The sequence below is a fragment of the Chiroxiphia lanceolata genome, chromosome 18 (assembly GCF_009829145.1).
Source record: "Chiroxiphia lanceolata isolate bChiLan1 chromosome 18, bChiLan1.pri, whole genome shotgun sequence".
In the NCBI taxonomy this organism is placed as follows: Eukaryota; Metazoa; Chordata; class Aves; order Passeriformes; family Pipridae; genus Chiroxiphia; species Chiroxiphia lanceolata.
The window spans coordinates 10,465,196-10,478,640 of NC_045654.1; the positions used below are offsets into that span (position 1 = coordinate 10,465,196).

The 13,445-nt window shown below is 41.7% G+C and overlaps 1 protein-coding gene across 4 annotated transcripts in view; it reads left to right on the plus strand.

The window, feature by feature from the left end:
- TMEM132B (transmembrane protein 132B) overlaps positions 1–13,445 on the plus strand; it is a 230,451-nt gene that overhangs the window by 100,063 nt on the left and 116,943 nt on the right. For all 4 annotated transcript variants that reach the window (XM_032705898.1, XM_032705902.1, XM_032705901.1 and 1 more), the window contains exon 3: positions 1,369–1,509. In XM_032705898.1, the coding sequence (XP_032561789.1) occupies positions 1,369–1,509 (141 nt within the window). The remainder of the gene's footprint in view (positions 1–1,368; positions 1,510–13,445) is intronic.

The following is a 13,445-nucleotide window of genomic DNA, read 5'->3' on the forward strand; positions in this document are numbered from 1 at the left end:
AGATGATAGGAAAGGGGCCCATCAGCTTTGAGGTGTGTTGTGTGGAGATATGAGTGCCTGTGGAAAAGCATGAAGGAGACAGAAAAATATCAAGTAAAATTCTGTCTTTACAGGGAATATTTTTCATCAGGTTGGTTATGCCAGGCACGGATTTGACCCATCAAGTCAGTAAAGCCTTACAGGCAGAAATAAGGGTATCATAAAAGCAGGATGAATTAATTCTTTCCCAGGGGAAAAGACCACCCATTGAGTCCTGAAGTTACTTTGATCCAAATCCATGAACTCAGCTAGAACTTAAAGGAAATTCTTAATAGTGTAACACGAGCACCAAGTGGCCACGAGGCATCAGGGCAAATCCATCACAATTCACTGTTAAGTAACGCTTCAGGTCTCAGCAGAGCTGTTTCATTCCACCATACAACTAAGAGGTCCCTCTTGGCTTTGCTTTTAATTAATTAAGTCACAGTAGTGGCAATCGTGGCTCTGCAGCAGTTGCTTTCTGCTTAATTGTACTCCAGGCGTATTTGCAGCACTCCTGTCAAACTCCCAGGCTTGTTTCAGGAGTCAAGCTGCACAAATGAAGTCCCTGCTATTAAAAGCAGTTTGTTTCCTATTCTTTGGCAATCTGTTCCTAGTGCTGAGCCCTGCTGGAGCATGGACTTCTTGTTTTTTTGGCAATTTTTTTTTAAGCCAAAAAATGGTGACATTTACCAGCTACCAAACTGATTTCAGACTCTAGCCGTGCTCAGGAAATCAAGGTTCTCCATGTCAGCATCAGATTATTTGTAGCAGCAAGAGTTTGATATGCCCAGTTTGATAGATCCTGATGCAATGGCATGAATATTTTCATCCCTCAGTCCTAGATCTGGAATAACTTATTCCTTTTCACTGCTTCCAGCATTATGGTTTTTGATCAGTGAAACACATTTTTTTCATGCAGACTGCCCTAATATTAGAAGACACCTTGCTCCCAAAGGTTTGCAGGCAGGAGGATGTATTTTATATCACAGTCCTTTTATTCTCCATCTTAAACTGCAGGACAGACACAGCAAATTAAATCAAGTTATGCTTAGTCACATCTGCTTCATTTGTATCAGGCTGGTGCCACTGAAGTAGAAACTGTTCTTAACCTCTCCACATTGCTCAAGTTGGAAGTTGACTGGCTTTGCACATAATGAAACTCATACTTCATCTCTTTAAAATGATTGGACCTGTTTTATCTTTTTAAAGCAGAGTGACTTGTGGTCACAACGTATCAGTGTGTTATTGACGGGAGAGGGAGCATTTCCCTTCAGCTCCCTCGTTCACCTCTCTGGGTTTGTTTGTGGGAGATCTGTGACTAAAGCAGTCCCTGTTGTCCCCCAACAGAATCAGGACGGCCCCAGGTGTGAAGATCACGGACATCAGAGTGAGTGATGCTGACCAGTGGGGGGTCCAGGAGGAGACGGACAGCGCGAGGACCACGGCCACCGTCACCTGTGTGCACAACGACCCCGGAGCAGAGGACAGGTGAGACACCACGGCCTTTCCTGCAGTAACCCTTGCTGAAGTGCTGTGAGGGACATGCCAAAGCTTCTTTAATGAGCCGTATTGCCCTTATTAGCAGTATTTTTTTCCTCCTGAGCCTCCTTGGAAAAGCTGTATGTGACCTGATGAGAGCTTTTCCCTTTTGTTTCACTTCTGAGCTCCGGATGTAGATTATCTAATTAAATTGGAGGCAGCCTGCAAGTCCTTAGCTCACATCTGCTTTTCGTGAACCTTCAGGGCAGCAGAATTCCTGCTGCCAAAGGGCCAACAGGAAAAATTGAACTCAAATGGAGAAATATGAAGAACAATTGAAAACAATATAGGGCGATGCTGTTTTCTTTATTTGAAAATCTATGAAAGTCACAGCTATTCAGTTTTATTCATTATTGCTGCAAAACACCTGAGTGTCTATGAACTCTCCTGAATGCTGTGTACTTTGTTATGGTAATGCTCCCACAAGCTGTATCAAAGGTAAGGAGAAATTTACATTGTTAGTCAGAATTATGTATTTTACAAAACGAGCAATTTCTCTCCATTATCATGCAGTTAAAGTACACCGTGCATAAATTTAGCTAGAAATTGTATAATAATTAGGAAATCACAAAACTTCATGTCGAAATTTTTATTTGTGGAGTCTTTTGCATCCATCCTTTTTTCTCTGAAAACTCCTGTGAGGGAGAAAAATGGTTGCTAGCAACTGTTTAGATCTGGGAAGATTGTTGTCAGAGTTTTGCAGTGCAAAGAGAGTTTCTACTCTTCTTAGTTTCTGCAGCTGCATTTGAGGAGCAAACAAATCCCGCCCAGCCCTGGGTACCTGCCATAAAAGTGTTGGGGGGAAAGCTACTTAATGTGAGTTGACTTTTTAGCAACAGGCAGTGCAGTAGGCACTGCTGAGGTGAGAGTCCTCTTGGATGTGTAGAACAGGCCTGATGAATAGCAAGGAAAAGTGCCTGTTTCTCTCCAGTGCCGATGCAGAGTGGAGGCGACCGAGTGGGACGCAGACATTTGCCTTGTAAACCCGTGAAGTGAGGGGAGGTGATTCCCCACTCTGGTGAAGTGCTACAGAGCATTCTGGCATGAATTCCAGGCAAGGCTTTCAGTTCATCAGCTCTTTCATGCACTTCTTCTCAATAAAAAAAAAAAAGAAAAAAAGAAAAAAAGAAAAAAAGAAAAAGCTCGGTGGGGGAAGACCCCTCCAGTTTCCTAAGCGCATTCGTCAGTCGTAATTCTGAGGTTGTGATGCAGGAAATTCTAGCCACCTTCCATCCTTATTTTCCTGGGGATTCCTAGGCTACTGTACTGATAAAACAGAGCTCTGGCAGCTGGATTTGGCACTGTATATTTTGTCTCAAAATCCTTTGCCTTTTGGCAAGAAGTCCCAACTCCTCCAAAAGATGCTGAAGAAGCCAGTGAGTCCCTTTGGTGGGGTAAGAGCTCAGCCACAGGGGCAGTGGCCTGGAGGGGATCTTTATGCTTGTCCTGGAGCTGCTCAGTGGCACACAGAGGCTCCAGCAGTGAAGGCTCAGCTGGAATTGGCTCTGGGGGATGATCAGGGTGGCTGAGCAGTGTCTGATCTCTGCTGAACTTTGCAGTGGGGATTTTTTCTCTAACAACTGTGACCTCTGTTCTGTCTGGAGCAAGGTGGAGAGCCATCAATTTGAAAGTGAAATGCTGAGGTTAAAGGAAAACTTCAGATCATTTGGTGTTACAGAAATTGAAATGAGACAACTATTTTTAAAGTTGGACAAAAAAATAACGTGAATGCTGAAGCTTATTGCCTTCTATGTGGTTTCACTAATCCATGAAATTATACCTGTCACAGTAACTTAGTTTTTATTAAAACTGAGTTTTGCTTTGTGTTGAACTGTTAAATTGCACAAAAGCAATGAATCTCAAGTTAATTAATACTTTGACCCTTTCCTTTGTGAGATTAGTTTAATATTTTTGGATTAATTAAAGTATGCAAATAGAAACTGCTGAAAGATCATTTCCAGATTTGCAAATATTGTAGTACTTAGAGTAAATATTTAACTTTGATCTCTACTTTAATTTGCCTTTTTGGTCATAATGGTGGCCCTCCTGTTCCTTTTGAAGGATGTTAAGTGTTTATGTGGAAATTCTGCTGTCTCATTTAAATGAGCAGAGACCTGAGCTTGCTCCTGTTAAGGTCAACGTGGCAAAACTGTCACTAGACCCGATTCATCTGTTCCTCCTTTTAGTAATTCAAGGAGCTTCCTTAAAGGCAGTTTATGTATGAGAGCGCAGGATCAATCTCTCTGGTTGCAGAGCAGAGGCTGTTAGTAAACAGAATCGTATCTACCTCGGGGGAGATGGGTTTTTCTCTCTTGGAAGTCATTTCAGTGCTGCTGACTTGCCCAGCGTTGTGCTGGTAGCAGAGCAGTGGGTGAGCCAGGACTGAGCCTGGCTTAGCTTTTTTCTGAGTAAGAGTTGGCCACGTTTGTGGTGGCTTTGAGCCTCCCTTGGGCTCTGTGAAGAGGGGCAGCTCCAGGAGCTCCGGTGAAACCGAGAAACTCCAGCAAGTCACAGCTGGGTTTGTGAAATCCCTGACTGTCCCTACTGCCCCCCCCCCATGCAAGGCTGTTCTCCCCTGCCTTGCACTTGGGTTGTGCTTTCTTCCTCAGTGTGCAACTCTGATAAGAGCCACCAACAGACACTACCTGCCAGGAGAACAGTGGCTCTGGGCTGTGACACGTTCCTAATCCAGTCTGCATTCCTTTTAGCCACTGTTATCAGCTGGAGCATTTTCAAATTTGCTTACTTTTCTAATCTTTCTCTCTCTCCCCTCTGCAGTGTTATCGCTATCCTGAGTTTTTCATCTCCATTTCTCACATTTCCCTACGCAAATTGAGTGTCCATTAAAATGCTTTAAATTAAGACCTTTCCTCCTTTCATGCAGAGTGCATCATGCCTATTCTGTGCATTACTTGAAGAAAAAATTCCTTATCACAGTGTTTCAGGCAGTTTACATTATATTCTATTAAAAATCCATTTTGTCCGAGGTTGTCACAATTCATAGATTAAAGCTTTCCAGAGTGTGTTTTGTTAGGAATACATTCATAAATTCGCCTCTTTAGTAGTCCCATAAGCTTGTATTTAAAACCTCTTTTTGATAATGTAGTTGAACAAAGAGTATAAGAAGAAGAGATTTATTTTAAATACACACACACACAAGTATGCCCACATCTATTCTGATTTGTGTGGAGGCTTGTTTTGCCCTTACTGCTGCCATCTCAAAGGACTTTTTTGGTAGCTTGTTGAATGAGGAGATTGATTGTTGCCATCTACATCTCTTCTCCCTCATGTTGTCTCCTTGGGGCAGAACTCTGTGAATTTTGGTGGGGTTAGTTGAAGCAGCAGCATGGTTTGTTGCAAAAAGTTTCTGCTTCAAGCACAAATAGTCCTGCATTATGTCTGCAGTGCTTCCATTCCATAGGAAAGAATCTTTATGGATTTCTGCATTGAGTTCAGATGCATCTTGCAAGGAGTGAGGAAGGGGCTGGTGGGCTAAGCAGCAAATAGGGTGTTTTCAGCCCTCAGTGCAGAACAGCTGAGTTTGTGAAGGGCTGGGATCTTACCCTGTGCTGTAGGGCTATATATTGAATTATTGCAAAAAATACTTTTGAACCACAAGGCTAAAATTTGGGAGTCTACCAGGCACAAATCCTTTGTGGTTTCCAGAAAACTGATCCTACTTTTGTAAAGACCATGCAGGCTTTTCTCACTGTATTTGCCAAAAGATGGATAGAGCCTTGCAATTCTTGTGTCCTTTGCTCCTGAGAGTTCTCTGGAAGCATCTCAGGAAATGCCACAAATTAACCTGCAGTGGGACTGGGGCAAGAGGGCTCGAAAACATGCCCTGAGAGCCTGATCCATCTTTGCAAGCTACAATACCCCATAACTGAGTACTGATACCCTGAGGAATGGGATTTCTGGACCTTTGCCAGAGTGATTTAGCACTTTATCAGATTAGGTTATTTCAAGTAATTGCTGAGCAGGAGCTGAGTTTCCATGGTCTCATTTGAAAGGCCCCACAATACCACGTATTTCATGGTCATGGTGTTTGATGTCTCCTTGATGGAAAGCCGAAGAAAAAAACTTAATGTGACCTGACCCTTGGTTCAGGACAGATGAGATGGCAAGAACACAACAACTTAGGTCAGAGAGTTGCAGCTCAGCTCTGAAAGAGAGCAGAGAAAGAGATAATTTTCCTTACTCAGGAACACGGTCATTAAATTGTATTGGATTATTATCAGGTAAGGAGAGTCTGATCCTCTGACAAACCAGTATTTTAATCAGAAGGGTTATATTTATGCTAACTAGCAAAGTTAATAAAATTGATTTTACCTGCGGTGTTGAGTACAGTGTTATTGAGACCAAACTGGTTCTTCTCACCTAGGGATTATTTTATCTTCATGTCTATAATACAGCTTCCATCTCTCAGGATATCCATCACTGCATAAATTAAACTTGCATGAGGGGCACTCAGAATGCAGAAGTAAGGAGAGTGAAATCTTCAGAAGGCTTTTTTTCAAGTGCCCTCAGAAGTATTTATTCTGTCACCTGAAAATTTATATATTTTTTTTTTTAATTGATACAGACCAGCTCAGCTCTGGCATTTTACATCATCTGTCTTTAAACTTGAATGAAAAATTAGGATTCTATAATGATCATTCCATTTCTTTACTGTTTTAAGAGGTGTTTACAGAGTTCAAATTATTTAAATTATTTTATGAAACTGTAATTGTAATGTCTAAAACAGAAAAAACAGTTATTTTATGTATTTATAGGTAGGTTTTAAAATAATTCACTTCTTTTTCTGTGCTTGCCCTACATATTCCACTCCCCACTTTACCGAGGGCAATAAGCACTTACTCCACCTGGAAGCCCGGGGTGCTCTGAGGCTTCCTGGCAGTCCTCAGCACTATCTCTGCCAGATTGGAGCTCTCTCTCACAGCTTTTTGGAGGTGTTTCCGCACTGAATTCCCCACCACTCTGCTCCAGAATGACACACTTGAGTCCTGTGTTGCCTCCAAGCTCACACGCCATCAAGCAGTGGTAGTGTGGTGCATATTCCCACTGTCTCCAAAGCAGAGCCTGCTGTGGTCCAGGGGGTTTGATGTGCAGGGGAGACCTCACTGGCACTGAGCTCTGCTCTGTGGGGACCAGTGACAGGACCTGAGGGAATGGCCTGAAGTTTGTCAGGGAAGGTTTAGTTTGGATATTGGAAAAAGGTTCTTCCCCCAGAGGGTGGTTGGGCACTGACCAGGCTCCCCAGGGCAGTGGGCACAGGATCAAGACTGACAGAGCTCAGGGAGTGTTTGGATGATCCTCTCAGGCACAGGGTGTGACTCTTGGGGATGGTCCCTGTGCAGGGCTGAGGGTTGGACTCAATGATCCTTTTTGTCCCTTCCACCTCAGCAGATTGTGTGATTCTGTTATTTGCTGCAGTGACTTGGTCCTGTGGAGGATCTGGTGTGGTTGTATCCAAAGTGTCAGTTCAGCACAGGGCACGCTGGTGCTGGAATGAGGAGTTTGGTTGCTTCTGTAAGATAAATAAGCCTATAAAGATGGGTGGCTGTAGCACACAGCAGTGTGCTGTTAACCACACTGGGGAAGGCATCAGGCCATGCACTGAAACACTCACTGATGTGTTTATTGCCAGAGGAACTCGCCTGGCCCCAGGACACTGAGTGTGTAAAGTGCCATCAGCAGCAGCAGTTGTCTGACAGAAGATCAATTGCATGTGTTGCTTTACACAAAAGAGCAGTAACTGGGAAAGACAGACAGCCTTGCTCTGCCTTATTTTAGGCCATGCAAAGGCTGTGGGCTGGATGCCATGAGGTTCCCATAGTACTACAAAGTGAATGAGCAAGAGGAGCAGAGGGAGCAAAGAAACACACGAAGATGTGTAAAGCAGACAGGAAAGAATAGAGAACAGCTGAGGGAAAAAATCTGGGGAGATGGGAAAGGAAAGCCAATGCTGTCATCCCCTACCAGACTAGTCTGGTGAAGTGATCAGACTTCCTTAGGGCCTCTTTCCACTGTTAAAGCTGTATTTCTATGAAGGCAGCTAATTTAAAAAGAAAGGTTTTGAATTAAAAACCAGAGGTGCTTAGGGTGTAGGCAGAAGCCATAGATTCTGTGGTGCAGTGGTTCTGGGTGTTTCTCTCCTATTCTTATGCACTTGCTGCTTTCCTTAGGTCAGAGGTGTCATGGGCAAAGAAATGTGCTTTGAATGTAGAGTGCCTATGGCCTAAAGGTCCTGCAGGAGTTCATTCCCTGGCCTTTGGCCAGCCCTCAAGACAGCACTGTCTCTTGAGCCATTGATGAAGAGGATTTTATCTTTAATGTACCAGTTTTCAGGCTGTGACCTCTATTATGAATGATGGAGTCTGTTCTGCTTTGTATGAAGGGTGTTCCAGTGAGAAGCATCCACACACATTTTCGAACATAAGTGACTCTATTGAGTCACAAAGAAAACTTGAGTTAGAAGAATTTTAACTAACCTTTATTCTTTACATCCATGCTTTTTGTATGAAAGAACCCAGGCCTGCTTGGAAATGTTCCTCTTAGATAAAAGCACTGACACCTCACAGTAGCTTACAGAGGACATAAAAATAATAGACAAATTGCAGTGGTACAAGGGACAACTTATTGTAGAAAGCTGTGGTGCAAGGATCAAATATAATTTCTGGAGGATCTTTTATTCTTTTTTTTTTTTTTGTTCAGGACCAAGAACAATGAAATTGTCTGTCCATCTCCTGTTGGGAGGCTAATAACCTGGAAACCCCATTAATTCTCTCCTGGCCAGCCAGCTCTTTTGGATGGCTGTTTCTGCCTCTTTCTTAGTTGGGTTCACTGCTGTTCAAGTACAAACTCCAGTAGAGATGGGTCAGAGGCAGTACTGACTGGTAGACCAGATAATTGCTTCCTGGCCCCAGTTCACCAGTCGAGGAAGGTTCTGACTTATTCACTCCTCTTGTTCCATCCTTGCTGGTGTGGTACCTGTGTTATGGCACAAGGGTCTCTTTTTGAACAAATTCATATTTGGTAGATGGAAAAACCTGTTGTGCAGTGCAGCAGGGAGCCCCAACAAAGTCAATATACTGTTGTCTGGAAAATTTGGAGAATGAGGAACATCTTGTTGGAAGAACTCAATTCAGTGGGGGAAGATGATACGATACAGAGACATGAGTATTACTTAGAAAATCAATGCTTGAGAAAGGTATTTTAACTTGCCAAACAGACAGAAAGCTTTATGTAAATCCAGAGAAATATGCAGAAAATTCCTTCTGACAGCATTTGCTTAATGGACTTACGGTGAATTAGAAAAATATTTTTTTATTTTATAAAAATTGCATCTTGCTTAGAAGGTTTGGTTATGCCTCAGAAAATGTGTCTACCTACCCTGCTGGGTAGAATGGCCTCTGATGGTAAACTGTGTAGAGTAGGTGTGATATTCCATGAGAAGGTTCAAACTTGAGTTATGTGTAGCATGTCTTGGTGAGTAAGGGCCGGAGGAATTAAAGACTCAGACTGAGGGAAAGAAAAAATTCTTTGAGGAAAAATTCTTGAGGACATGCTGAGAGGTAGCAAGTCCTTTGTTGCATCCCACCTTCTACCTTTTTGGTAGCAATGGAAAGAAAACTATAAGAAATAGATTTATCGTGAGAGAAGTAACATACATGTCTGAACCCCTGGTGATGTTCATTCACAATGTTGATCTTTCCCTCAAAAAGGCAAATTCTGATTTCTTGATCACCTTTCTGATAGATAAGGCAGTTGCCAACTGTGTTTGTGGCTGAAGATTTTCTTTCAGAAGTCTGTTTCTAACTTCTAGAAGTGGTTATTCAGGCAGTATTTTAGTTTAGAATTTAAGCCCTTTCAAGTTTTGATTTCCTTTTTCTGTATTGCCAGTTTAGGTGGTATAAGGAAAATGGAAGGTATTATTTAATACCTTATTGTTTAATATTTGGTAGATAACGTGGGGTTAAAGAGCAGAAAAAAAAAAAATCAGTGGAACTCCTGATCCTTTGGTCTCTTCCTTGGGGTGCAACAACGAACATGTGAAGAAGTGGCTTAAATAAACTCTTCACAAGTGTGATCCAAAGCCTATTCTGAGTGACATGTCTTTTGAAAGATGAGCCAAATAATTCTGAAAAGAGTCTTGTTTTTTAATTTGACCTAATTACCTTCGTTTTGGGTATATCGTTCCTAGATGTGAATCTTAATATTGATGTAACAGTTGGGAAAGTTTAATTTCAGGCTAGGGTAGTCTGCATAATTAGGACTGCAAGAACGTGGCAGGGAGACTGGGAGCAAATTTCAAATGCATGCAGATGAGTGAATGACTGTTCAAATCATTCTTCATCCATTGGAGCTTGCATGCTTTTTCCACGTTGGATGCCAAAGGGAATGATGACATATTCAGGAGTCAATGGGCTTCTCCAAGTCTCTGCTGGTTTCCTGTCTGCTGTTTCCTGTGTGGTGTGTTTTGATGTGGATGGTTGCACGTGAGTTACCTCAGGAGGTCAATGACAAAAGTCTCTACTGCTCTGGAGGATTTCTAAAGCTTTACAGACCTGTGTGTGCACATTGCAGCTGTGCTTAATTGATAACTAAGTCTGAGTGATAAAGTCCAAGTAACCATGGCTGCTGAACTCATCACTCTCATAACAGATGTCCTGACTGAAGGAACAGAAGTGATCGTGTGTTGGATTTTGGGGGTTTGTTTCTATAATTTAATCACCTTTTTCTTTTCCCTCGATGACTCAAAGGAGCCTTCTCTTTGGTCTTAGTATCCAGGAAACACAATTCTTAGTGCAGTTCATCTTATAAATGCAGGATCTGCACCTGTTTAGGTATCTGTGCAGCACCTTTAGGCATCTCACACCACCTCAGTGCTGGGAAAGCTTCAGTGAGCCTTCTGGAGATAACAGAGGGAGGGAGGAGACATGATCAAAATTACTATGCTACAAAAGCATTGCCTGATTCTTCTGTAAATATTGTACTTATTTATATAGACCCAGATTAGAAACCTATTCGTTGGGCAAACTGAAGTCTAGACTCAGAAGAGCACCTTTATGTAGGGTGCCACTTAAGTACGTACTTGGTTTTGAGTACCTACCTTGTTTCTGTGGATGGCAGGTATAATGATAAAGGAGGTACTCAGAGTCTGCAATTAGAGGCACCAATATGTGGAAAATATAAGACTTGATGGTGAGCCATGTTATATATAATGACAGGCATTAGTGTGTCACACCTGAAAATACTGTGGAAACCAGAAACTGGAATTTTCTGTAGCGCAGAAACCTCTCTGGGTGTGTTGAAAGTGTTGCTAAGGAATTTATTTTTGGCAACTGTACACTGAGATTTAAGTACCATAATTGGATTGTTCTTCGATATAATAGGACTGGAAAAGATTATTGAATGAATGTGAAATTGGGGAGCTGGTATTTGAGGTATATTTAATTCCCTCTTTTACCAGTTTCTGAGCTTGACTTGTAGCAGAGCCTACTGCACACATTTGAATTCCATTCATGACGTGTTGACTTGCTTACTTAATAGCCAGTGCATTAAAGTACAAAAGCTAACAACTCGTTTATTAGGCATTTAGCCAAAATTTAAACTCGTTTTATTGTTAGGAGGTGCTGTTGCTAGACAAGCAAATATTAAGTTTGTTACTTTGATTTATTTGAATCATCTCTGCCAAATACGTTATAAAACATCCCAGCATTAACTTTGCATAAATTATTTTTTGCTTTAGTTGGAATTTTTCACTCATTTTGCCATTGATATGCCTCACCTGTGTATATAACTTAAGAAGTTGTAAACTTTTTATGTTTATATTTTTATGCTTAACTTAAAAAGCTATAAACTCTTGTAAAAAAAAAGTAAAAATTTGCTGATGCTTCTGCCAGTGTCAGCACGTGATTTTTATTTGGTTTTTTTTAAAACCTCACTGTTTATTTGAGAAGAACATTAAGTTGCAGTTAAGCTAAGAGCCTTTGCACATTCATTAGTTTGATGAATCTTTAAACTGGGACTTGGGGCACTTTTGCAGGATCCTGATGCTTTGGGGTTTCCGAAGGATAACCTTGTAGAGGTTATACCATTCCAGAGGCCAGTACAGAAAGACCAGAGAGAAAAAAGCCTTCCAGAGAGCACTGGTAATTGGGAAAGCTCTGTGGAAGAGGCAAATACTGGAGAGCCCACTGGACCACTGTAACTTTGCTGTTGGAGGGAACAGTTTGCATCAGGACTGTTTACCAGCTTGTCTCATGAGGTCTGTAACAGGAAAATAGTTATGTCCCCTCATCACTTGGCTGAAAATGCAGGACACCATTTTATTATAAACTTGAACATACTGTCTTTGGGAACTTGCACTCAGGCACTTGGAAGCTGGACGTGTTTGTTCTTTCTGTAGGAGTTGGCCTGTGCAGATTTTCCCAGGACACTTGTTAAGGGGTTTGCTGTGAAATATTGCAGTCATTAAGGCAAATTGCTAAAGCTTTAGCGAAAAAGCTTTCCTTAAAACCAACTGCCAATAGCTTGATCTCACAAAAATGCCTTCTTTTTTTTTTTTTTGTTGGTATAATTAATGAACTGGTTTGATTCTGCTGGAGTTGTTGGACTCACTGGGCTCAAAAGCTTGGCATGTACAGCTCTCATTAAGAGCTTTGTTTCTGGGAGTTGTTCTTCTGCATGTGTTGTCTGGGTGCTGTATTTTTTGGTTCTTAGCCTGTGCCTGGATTGTGAGCAGCCCTGAGCTGAGGATGGGCAAACACAGACCCTCCTGATGTCTGCTTGTTGTGTTAGGTTGGGATGAGACAGAGGCTTGGCTCCCCCAAGGAAATATCCCTGCTCCTGACAGCCAGGAAGGTGCTACCCTACATCACCCACGGGCTTCACACGTTTCAGTTCATCAGCCAAGGGACTGATCAGCATTGCACAAGCAAAAAGAATTATTTTGTCTTTTCTCTTGGGAGTTTTCAGTGCAGAGATTTAACCATAGAATTATTGACCTTGGCAGTGAGGTATTTGGATATATGGATTCCTATTTTCCTTCTCTCTTGGACAGTTTTTGTCCATGCTGATTTTCTAAATCTGTGACTGGTGTATCTTTTTGTTAGACAAGCACTTCTTCTTAATAGTGTACCAGTTAATTTCTCTAGTGACAAGAGGAAGAAATAAGTTATTCCTCCTTTAAAAAGAGTGATTTAAGTAGGGCATAATGAATGCAAAATGCTGTCATTAAAAATCAGCAGATAAGCTGATGGTTCATCTGTCATTGCCAAGCCTTGCCATAAAGGAAAAGTAGATCATTTTTTTAAAAAACAAAACTGGTAATGATGAATATGGAACCTGCTGACTGTGAATGCCTTAATAATGAAAACTGTTATTTAGTCAGTCGACAACACCTTGCAACTTGCTGTACAGCAACACCTCGTAGGAGAAAATTACCTCTTTCATACTGAACATTTTTATTTGATTGCCAATTGTCATCCTGTTATTGTTATGAACTGTTTATTAATCAACACCACAGGGATCCAGAAAGTTTTTTCCATCTCTGGCATGTGCCTTAGGAACTGAATCCATGTGCAGGACTCTCTCTTCAAGTCTCAGTAGACTCGTATTTGGTTCAGGGACAGGTTTTCAGGGAGCTCATTACAGAGCCTCAGCTGACATTCACAAAGCCAAATAGCAGCTGTCCTCTCTGTTTTGTATGCCTTTATTTAGTTGTTTGTTTTTTTTTAAATGGGAGGCTCTGCTCCTCTGCAATGTGTCCAGTAATCAAGATATGAGACTGAGACTTGTTTGGAATTCAGTAACATTGAAAACTTGACACTTATTTGCTTGCATGAAATAGGACCTGACTGTCCCAGCCCAGCATCTGA